This window comes from Carassius carassius, chromosome 35, assembly GCF_963082965.1.
Source record: "Carassius carassius chromosome 35, fCarCar2.1, whole genome shotgun sequence".
Lineage (NCBI taxonomy): Eukaryota > Metazoa > Chordata > Actinopteri > Cypriniformes > Cyprinidae > Carassius > Carassius carassius.
In genome coordinates, this window is record NC_081789.1 from 16,879,979 (window position 1) to 16,890,863 (window position 10,885).

Sequence of the window (10,885 nt, forward strand, 5' to 3'; positions counted from 1 at the left end):
ATACAACTAAATACAAAGGCCAACCATAAGAAATGCATGAACAAAACTATTTCATAATCAGCTCAGATTTCTAAATTATTCCTTGGTGACACCACTGGATTGGAAAAGGTTATCAATATTCTATTTTTACTGTGACGGTGATATAGCTGAAAAGTGTCAGCGCAGGCGAATACCAAATGTGTTATTGCCTTAGATCATTGGCTGAATTACAAATAAAATTGCAAAAGAGGAAAAGGCACTGGTTACAATCATTTACCTTTCATGTCCTGCTGTTTTAACTGTCTCTCTGTCCTTCTTTGTCTCTCTTCTTTTTCTCTTTGAGTGCTTACTCTTCGAGTTGCTTTTCCTCTTTCGAGATGAATAATTTTTGTCAGACTCTCCATCAGAGAAGGAATACTGAGATGAAGACTCAGAAGAACTCTGAGAGTCATCCTCAGAATGGAATGCTTTCCTCCTTTTGCCTTGAAGAACTACAGAGATACAACAAACTTCAAAACGTCTAAAAATGTACTGAACATCACCACAGAATGTAATTTATTCATTCTCTTTATTTCTGACTACATTATCAATGTGAAAAGCATGTGAATTTATTTTGAACTTGAGCTTTTTGTGCATGGCACAAAATAAAACAAACTTATAATGAACAACACTAGCTGTGTCCCAAATTATGCACTTTGAACTTATTCTATGAACTAAGTATCGAACTTTCTAGTGTATGAATTCTATAAGCTTGCTCTGTCATCCAAAATCAGTCTAAAAGCCCTTGCCCTTCCAGCAACTAATTAAAAATGCTACAGTTAAGTGTCCAACATTCCACACTTAATTAAAAAAAAATTCCGGTTAATTAAGTGCATCATCCAGGTTTTTCTTTTGGGAATGAGAACAAACTAATCACACTATATATACTAAAAACCATCAGAAAATTGTACCCAAGTATGCAAATTGGAACACACATACTATGTCCAAACCAAGCACACTGCAAGTAAAAAGTGAAAAATACAATGTAACAAATGTTATATATGAGATACATCTGTAAGAATTAGGATTTTGAACCAGTAGTATTTCACTTTGGGCAGCACTGCCCAGAATGACATGATGAAAATACAATTCAAGGGACTGGCAAACTTTCTTGTTGCACATCATTTGTTGTGGGTGGTTAGGGCAAAAACTCTTTGTAGCATCATGCCTGGTTAGGACTAGAGATATTATCGGCCGATATAAGCTAATTGCATTTAAATCGGCATCGGCATTTATAACGGCCGATGAAACATGAGAAACAGAGTCTCATGCTTCACTCATGTTACGAGTGTTGCATAGTGTGCCCACCAGAGGGAGCTCTGCAGCTCCAGAGTTAACAACAGCGCCAGAAGTCCACTACAGAAGAAAGCGATCAACTGTTTTGACGGTGAGTCTGTCGTTCGTCATGTGAAATGATTGTAGATTTAGTTCATACCCTGTATATAAAAACTGTGTGGTAGTTCTAGCTAACGGTCCTATCATTATCACTTCAAAATATTCTGTAACATCACTTACAGCCGCTAATGCATTGCTATATTAGATTAGCCACAAAGCTAATACCATGTTTATCAGTGGAAGAGCGCGAACGTTAATAGGAGGTCAAACTATAACGTTAGCGTTTAACTTATTCTTATTCTATTGCGGTGTGTTTCCCACATAATGACCGCGTAATTGGGCCTTTCACACAGGACGCGGTATGCACGGCGCTTGCCGCTGGGTTCAGCGTTGCCCTTCAGATACAACGCGATTTGCGCTGCGCTATGGCATAGGCGGAGTTTTAAAAACGTTTAGCGTGAGCTCTTTCATAGTCTGTTCCTCCTCCTTTCGGTCAGCAGCAAACATGTATCTGTCCCGTTGTAAGAAGCGAGCGATAGCGCTAGTCCTGCTGATGAGAATTAAGAGAGAAGCAAGGAAGAAGAGGCTACCCTCAGGTCCAGAGAACAATCTGGTGAATTCAGGCTGGTTACGTTACTCTAACGCTAATAGCTTCCTTTTTAGCAGGCCCCTTAAATGCTTGCTATTAACTTGTTTGAAGGTGGTTCTTCTCAAAATTGACAAAGTGTGTTCATGACACTAACGTTAACCATTCAACTTCGAATTGATTCCGTAATCTTCCGGTAATAGTAGGCAAGACGATGTTTTGATTCAGACTGCACAAAGAGAAGAGGAGAAGATATACGGGTCTGTTGTGAATGTGTCTGTGAGAGCAAATATAGTGTAGTTACAGTAACTACAGTAGGTGCGTCAGAAATGATTAAACCAGAGGGGACATGTAAATAAATGTGAGCTGAACAAGCGCTTTTTTTTTTTTTTACATATTGTTTCAAAGCAGCTTTACAGACATAACAGGAAAATGTTGAAATAATATTGTTAAATATAAGTAGGTAACACCTATTGCTTGACAAATAAAAAAAATATATATATTTCTCATTTTTGCCTATGTAGGAGATCCCAGTTTATTATTATTATAATTCTAATGATGACATGAGTAATGATACATGGTGATATTATTAATACACATGCTTATTCTTTCTCCGTCTCTCTTTCTGCCTACAGATGGCTGAAAAAGGTGAATGCTGTAGCAGCAAAGTGTGGGACTACTTCTGCAAATACTTTAACTTTAGTATTATAATTTATTTACAGTAAACACACAGACTGTTAAAACCAGCTTCAACTGGAAGAAAGTAAAAGTGTTAAATGTTTAAAACCAGACTGTTTTTTGATCATTAAAAAAATATATACTTTTGATGTGCAATTGTTTAGTCATTGAGACTGTAATCTAAGGCTTTTTTTTTAACATAGTCCATTCTGGAAAATGGTTTATACAGCCCACATACATAGAACAGGCAGATATTTTGCTATTGAATGTTGTGTAAATGCAGTTTATAGGAAATGGGTCTAATATCCAGATTATTTTTAAAATCAAAATATCGGCTTATAAATCGGCTCTTTTCGAGTTAATATCGGCAACGGCCCGCAAAAATCCATATCGGTCGGGCTCTAGTTAGGACACTGTGTAAGTGTGTGTATTAAAATTGGTATCTGCTTTATTTCAAAGCACCTGTCATTTTGTTCCATTTTTAAACACCATATTTCACTCAAAGTTGATGTTAAGATTAAAAAATGTTCTCCATTAGGTAAAGACAAGGTCAAACAGCATAGTGACAGGCGGGAAAGAGTGCAGTCAAAAATTCCTAGTTTATATCTCGCACACAAGAACAAGCTTACCATCGTTAGCAGACTTTGTAATCAGCTGTCCGCAGTCAATCACTCTGACGTCAGCATAGGGTCTGCTGGCTGAGTCAGTCTTCAGCCCTTCAATATTCTTTATGACCTCAAAGCCAGAGATGACTAGCCCGAAGACCACATGCACTCTAAATAAGATCAACAATCCTCACAGTTAGAAGAAATTGTGGGATTTAGGGAAAAAGCTTGCATCCAAATTATCTTATAATAAATAAATGATGAATTAACTTTATTTTTTAATTATTTGCTCCTACAGTATTGTTTGAACAGACATACAACATCCAAAAGCCACTGAATCATTACCCATCTAGATGAGGCGCTGTCTTAGTAGTTCTGTTGTCAGGTAAACGAGTCCAGGTCATCCAACAGGGACATATGGGAGGGAGATAAAAGGAAATAAATTTAGTCAAAAAAAGCATTCAGTCTGTCAACAAGAATATGTATGCATCAATTCAAACACTGAGGAATTTAAAACCAGCAGTGCTTGCACAATAACACTGGCTGGATGAATACATTCTAATGATGAACAGGAACAGGTCCAACATCTTCCAACATTATTCTGACAAAACCAATTAATCCGGTTTAAAAATATTATAGGGACAACTTCAATTAAAAATCAGTGTGTCCGTGGCAGGAAAATACATCCTGTGATTCTAAAGTTGAAATACAGCAATAAAGAAGACTTCAAGGTTCTCTGTGCTGGGAGAACAGATTTTTTATGAGGTGAAAATTATTTAATAATAAATAAGAAGCCAGTTCTAGCTAAAAGCAACCAGAAAAACACAGTCAGGAGAGAGAAGCACAGCCTTGGAGAGACACTTTACCTTGGAAGAGCAGGATGCTAGAGTTTCTGCAAATTTTACACAAAAACGGCAAGAGAAAAATTGTAATACATTTGTAGGCAAAAAAGGACTGCTTTCTGATTATAAAATATTTCTAAATGCACACTGACAAGGGAAAAGGGAGATGAAAATGCACCAGCATCCCACATGAACATGTAGACTATGTAGAGTCTCCAAAATAAATATTTATGTGGTAAAGAGATTGAGGAGATTACAGAGAGTGTGAACGGCAAAGGGGGAAGTTAAGATGATTGTTTGACTAAATCAATAAAGTAGACAGAACACATAAAATGTTCCATCTTCACCATCATGCTTTACTACTGAAAATCACTAGTGGCCTTTAAGAATTGTATTGATGTGTCAACAAATTGTGAGATTTTCACAACACTTGGGTCAAAGTTAAAAGCCCAGATGCTCTTTGTGGTTTTGGCCAATCTCTTAAAACAGATACAGGGTTTCAAGCGCATATTATTATAAAGCTTATGACTGAAGCAAAATAGTTCTGTAGAACTGAAAGATCTGAAAACTGGGGGAATACATAATACATAATTTATACGTACTGCATGTGTCATTTAATAGTGACCAGTAAGTCATATTAAATGGTAAGCAATAGATCTGGTGATGAATGGTTGTTTCTATATACACATACACCCTCTCCGTGTTTTATACCAGAGTAAATAGTACTTACATAAAGAACTGGGACCCATTTGTGTCTTTGCCACGGTTGGCCATCGACAAGAGGAAGGCTTTATCATGTTTGAGAGTAAAGTTCTCATCTGTTGAAGAGAGATACGAAGAAAAAAGGACACTGAGTGCTTGTTGACTGCTTCAAAAAGTTGTGTTATGGAGAAGGACAGGAGCAGGCAAAGAGATGTTCATGAACACCTGATATCAGTGATGCTTCTATGCTGCTTCTGAACTCTTGAGTGTTTCTCGTGCTCTTTAGTGTAAAAGTGAGTGATTTTCTATTAAAAAAACTACTGTTTACTTCAGGATCTTTGATAAAGTTTGATCAAAACTCCTTTTTAATGTTGGAGTATGTTCGAGAGTATTGTATTTTATGTCAATCCATCCTGGAAAATTAAGAAAGAAACTAAATAAAACATAAAATAAAAAAAAGTCAATTAACCAAATCAACTTCATGGTCCTTTTATCCATGAGCACGCTGTGCAGCATGGACGTTTTTGGCATGGTTCACATAAGGGATTGGAGAATGTTTAGTCTACATTGTGTTACTGCACTGTGTACATCTCTTACCTTCTCATTTTGCAAAAGACCACAATCTCTATAAATAAAAAAATATGTTGAAAATTTTAGGCAAGAAGACTGGACCTTTAAATAAATAAATAGCCCTTATTCTCCATGCTGACTCAAATAGAAGATCATTATAAGGTCACAGGAATAAAACAAGAGTCAAGATTTCACAGCTACGGCGAAATAAAAACAATGACTGGAAATTCATGCACAGAACTGAGATGGCCATTCAAAAGTCATGCAAAAGTTGTTTCAACAATCAAATTAAGGTTACGGATTGCTTTTTAAAGAACAGAACGTATCTTAAAATGGCTTACCTTCAAAGAAACCACCATATATAGATTCTCCTCCTCTTCCGTTGCCTGAACAAACAAAAGCACATTCACTCACAAGAACAGGCAAATGAATATAACATGTAAAGGCATAAACACACAGATATTTCCATCTCCACATATTCAAATCAAGGAGTATAACTGCACATACCCTCAGTGAAATCACCCCCCTGGATCATGAAGTTCTTTACCACTCGATGGAAAGTTGAGCCTTTATAGCATAATTTTTTTCCTGTAGTTTTGCCACTGCCTTTCTCGCCTGCAAGTAAACCAAAGAAACACACCATTTATGATTATTTGTATAGAACAGACCTAGTATGTACCAGCCATAAACCAAACCAAAAAACAAGATTTTTACAAACTAAGCTGTTAAAAATGTAGATACTAATACTGTAAAGTACTGTATTCTGAATTGAACTACTGGATTCAGTCCTGAAGTCTACAGTTACACACAGCAAAAGGTTAATCCTATCTGATCAGCATTGTAGAGATGCCAATAAAACTGAAATGAATACGGGTGGGTGATGGTGTGGGTGCCCTGGGGGATTGGTATATATTCGATACAACAGTCAGCTGAAGGCATGTGTCTCTCATTTCAATCTCAGCTGGTGAGAAAAAAAGATCCCTGCATTGACCCAAAGCATTACTAACTGTAATTTATTACCAAACCTTCTCAATGCAGGCTAATGCAGCTTTTGTCTTCTAGGAACAGGCTGTAAATACAGCTTTGGTTCATTCTTCAGTGCTGTCAGCAAAACACATGCACTTGTCATTATACAGCCAGGATTTAGTCACCTCTAGGTTTATTTTTGTGCTATTACCCTATAAGCTTATGCTTGTATATGTGGACATGAATGGTTGGTTGGCGCTTTAATGCCATGCCAGCTTCCTTGGCTATTTTCATTGTGATTAACAAGGTGACCTAGTATAAAAGAGCAATTTAAAAACAAATATCAGAATTGTTTAGTTTATTTTAGATAAAACCTCTAAAAGATTTTTTTTTAAATGAGTGTGTTTGCAAAGTAATATAATTTTTTATATTAAAAAAAGAGTTTTTTACAGGTTTAAAGACAAAGTGTAGATAAACTATCTTGCTGTGGCATGATAAAAACACGTCATGTCAATTATACGTACCAGTGCACAGGCAAAGAAAATTTTTGCTTGTCTTGGGACAAATATCAGAGAACAGTTGAAAGACAATTCGTCCAACTGGAAGAAAGCAAAAGAACTCATTATTCTCATGGATCAGAAATCTTACACCTCTATGTCCTCTATAAGTTTTAAGCTTGTTGATAAAGAGTCTTTATTAGATTAGTGTGACTATGGCAATACAACTAATAAACTGTAACTTTCAGATTAAACTCAAACGACAACACTCCTTCATATTCAAATACAGGCGTATTCAAATTTAGGTGTGCTTTTGCATAGCACCTAAAGCCACCTGTATGTTTTGTGTGTAAGGTTTAAGCTCACTTAAAGAAAGCCATTATTAGATTAGTTTACCTTTGTAATTCAACTTATCTGCTATAACTTTCAGGCTGAATTCAATGTGACAAACGACAACAGCTCATTCATTTTCAAATACAAAAGCATTCAAATTTAAGTGCATTTTTGCATAGAACATGAAGCTAGTTTTATCCATTTCATTTATAAGCGATAACAATGTACACAGGGTGTTAAAACATTTGCTTTTTAAAATAATGGGTGTAAAATCACTAAATAAGAGGTCTTGGTTTTATGACGCAGACGTTTCTTTTAAAAACACATAATTAGTGGTAGACTGAGGTGAAACCCAGACGTTATTTAGTGCATACTACATCTGTGGTTCATTAAAAGAGCCCTGCAGGTCAGGGTGTGGACTGCCACAACAGCTTCTCACACACTGGCACAGGTATTTCAACTGCCATTACTAAAGTGCTTTACAAAACACACACACATAATGTTTCACCTTTGCTATTAGATGTTTACAATATTTACCTTTTATTAAAACCTGATTATTTCAGATTATACCACATGCTATGATAAAGATCACACATCTGAACCCCTTTTATAGAATACTTTTTGCATTACTAAACATGATTTTTGTAGTTGGAAAAGTGATTTTGAAAACCAAACTTATACATAAATAGTAATCTAAAAGCAAAAATTTGAAATTCTACTTTTAAGTTTGACCTTCAAACAAGACCAACCAAAGAACAACCAAATAAAAATCAGTGTCACATCTTACCTGGTTCTCGGTTGATTTCCACATCAAAATAGCACTGAGGGCGATCTTTCACCCCCATTTTGTAAAGAGTGGGCTTCCTGTAGTGTAAAACCACAGCAAAAGACTGTTAGATCTTGTATACCCAAATCACCAACACCAGAAAGAAATACATTCCATTTCGGATATCTTCCAAGATACTGTTTCTCTCCAGGTCATATGAAGAGAAACTGAACAGAAAGTCAGACACTGAGATTGGTGTTTCGCTTAACCAATGAAATGCAAATCTCTATGCATGCCCCTCCAACCTCAACTTCCACCCCCTTTTTTGAGCAGTGCTCTGTCTGTCACTGGGTCTGCTGTTGGACACCATCCTAGTGTGATGAATGAGACATTGTTGCTGTGATGTGTGCTGTCATCCTAAACTAGGAACCCTGGTTAAACCAGATGTGTGCTATCTTTGGGCTGTGTTTAGAGACAGTTGAGATTTTGTTTGGGGAGGAGCTCCAAACATAGTTTAGCAAGGGCCCAAACAAACAAAACAAGAACTAAGCATGTATATTAAAAATATGGAATATATTAACATCTCTTGTTGTGCCAAAACAGAAGTAATGACAGATCTTTTTTTTTTATTGTGATATACATAAGAGTTTAATGGATAATTGTGGGGAAAAGTAGGTGGTACTTTCAGTTGGATTTCAGTTGGGTTGAATTGGATTTTGAGATGTGGGCGTCTACGTCATGAGAGAAATCTGTAGCAAGATTTTGATTTGGCATTTCAGGGTGAAATGATATTAAAAAAAAAGTATGCAAGGATGAGTCGATATCAATAACATGCATTGAAAAAGGGTGAACTTTATAGGAACAGTTCACCCAAAAATTCTAATTTGCTGTAAATGTACTAATCCTCAAGCCAGCCATGATGTAGATGAGTTTGTTTCTAAATCAGAACAGGTTAGCAAAAATTCAGCATCTTGCTAACTAATGGATCCTTTGCAGTGAATGGGTGCCATCAAAATTGCCACTGTTGTCAAATATTTGTCTAGAACTGTTTTTTTTGTGAATACTTCTCTCCTGATTCAGACAGAAACCAATATAATGGATAGAGAACTCAATGTTAGCCAGAAGCAATCTTAATGATGGACTTGTTTATTGCAAACATCTCAAGCCATTAACTGATGGAGTGGAGTCGTGTGGACTATTGCGATGTCTTTATTAACTGTTTGAACTTTCATTCTGACGGCACCCATTCACTGCCAAGGATCCATTGATGAGCAAGTGATGTAATGCCAAACTTCACCAAATCTGTTCTGATGAGGACACAAACTTGCTTCTTGGATGGCCACAGGCTGAGTAAATTTTCACAGCACATCAAACAGCCCTGACTTACTTTTCCTTGAATCACAGACACTAAAGTCTTTTAGCTGAGCAGAGGAACGACTTGTCTTCAGATAAACACATCTCAAATTACAAGAAGGGAATGAAGTTATTGAACTTTCTTATGGCACATATTATGTTACAACTGTGGAAAATGTGCCAGCTGCTTTCCCCTATCAAAATAACTCTGTTTATCAGTCCTCTGATTGCTAACACAGGCTGTCTGCTTGGGGAAATGGCAAATGTCAGAGTAAATGTCACCGGAGGAGAAAGAGGACATTTCCATGAGTTAGATCTGGAAAACACTTTTGAATACGAGAGAGACACTCCCAATTCCAACTAAACTGGAATAGCTTGCTTGTAAAGTGAAATTTTAAGATTGAATATGAGTTAACTTGACAACTTTAAATCAATCTTGAAAGTTCACTTATTGCAGTCTTGTATGTTCAGAACGAAACATCTGCTAATGCATTCATGGATATTCAACAGCGTTCAGTTACATGACGTTCTGCAGATTAAAATCCAATGGCTCCATAATTATTTTCAATGAGCATAGACTTCATGCTCAACAGCCTTACACGGGGTTAGAGCACTCACTACATCTACAGACAATATCTGCAGTTATAATCCACTCCCAGACAGGTTACACAATGTAGACCAGGCATACTTTCGATTTCTGATTGCACTACACAACACATAAACACCCCACTTTCATTTACTCCAATATGACTGTAACAGTAACGCAGAGTTCAAATAAATGTGCCGAGTCTAAAATCAAAAGCACGCCCAGTAACACGAAAGATCAAATTAAGTATGATTGTGATTTCAATTAATGAACTTAAATGAAACCACTGCTGAACCAACCACAGAGAAGGAAAATTAGGTGTTCGTTTAGACTGTTAGCCAATTGCTAAACAGATCCACGGGTAAGTTAACTAAAACACCTCACGACTGAAGTCAAACAATTCATTTCTGCTTAAGATTATTAAAAAATATTAATAACTGTAAATACTATGATTATATGTTATGTTTTGTGGCACAAGTCGGCTTACATTGTTTATCATTAAAGCTAACGTTAGCTGTTAACGTTTTTTAAGAACCCGGAAAAGAATCTTCACGGACAATTTATTAAATAATAAAAATCGTATGACTCAGATACAAACCTATTCATGTAACTTACTGATACAAACGTATCGTTTTATTACATTAGACTTACCTGTGTAGATTTTTAAAGGACAAAAAGCTTTTAACTAACTAAACCCGCTCTCTCTGCTATCCGCTGTAGCTCCTACTGTGTTGCCAGATCTCTCACGAGCATCGAGCTAGTTTTGTTTACGGGTGTGGTGAAAGAGAAGCGGCGCGGGATAATTGTGTATGAATTACGGAAAATGTAATCATTTTTATGCATATCTCCACGTATCTTATCCTCCACAACTTGAATGTATTCTGTAAATAATCCTTAAAAACCAATTCACCAGATTAGCTTTATCATTATTATTATTATTTAATAAGCCGCTTATAAAAAGAGGACATGGCAACCGTTTCTCTACTGAGATGCCGCACAGCCGCCGTCTATCGGAAACCATCATCATTACAAATTACAAAAATGCTTG

General features: G+C 36.4%; 1 protein-coding gene across 3 annotated transcripts in view; it reads right to left on the reverse strand.

The window, feature by feature from the left end:
- The window catches only part of nktr (natural killer cell triggering receptor), a 150,688-nt gene that overhangs the window by 5,125 nt on the left and 134,678 nt on the right, over positions 1 to 10,885 (reverse strand). Inside the window, exons 2-10 of one of the 3 annotated variants that reach the window (XM_059524639.1) lie at positions 10,489 to 10,525; positions 7,920 to 7,996; positions 6,827 to 6,901; positions 5,844 to 5,951; positions 5,678 to 5,722; positions 4,795 to 4,882; positions 3,568 to 3,597; positions 3,247 to 3,392; positions 257 to 470 (exon numbers count right to left, since the gene is read on the reverse strand). In XM_059524639.1, coding sequence (XP_059380622.1) covers positions 257 to 470; positions 3,247 to 3,392; positions 3,568 to 3,597; positions 4,795 to 4,882; positions 5,678 to 5,722; positions 5,844 to 5,951; positions 6,827 to 6,901; positions 7,920 to 7,977 — 764 coding nt within the window. In that variant the 5' untranslated portion in view covers positions 7,978 to 7,996; positions 10,489 to 10,525. Of the gene's footprint in view, positions 1 to 256; positions 471 to 3,246; positions 3,393 to 3,567; positions 4,523 to 4,644; positions 5,656 to 5,677; positions 5,723 to 5,843; positions 5,952 to 6,826; positions 6,902 to 7,919; positions 7,997 to 10,488; positions 10,526 to 10,885 lie in introns of those variants that run through there. The other 2 variants (XM_059524642.1, XM_059524640.1) reach the window with 2 other exon arrangements.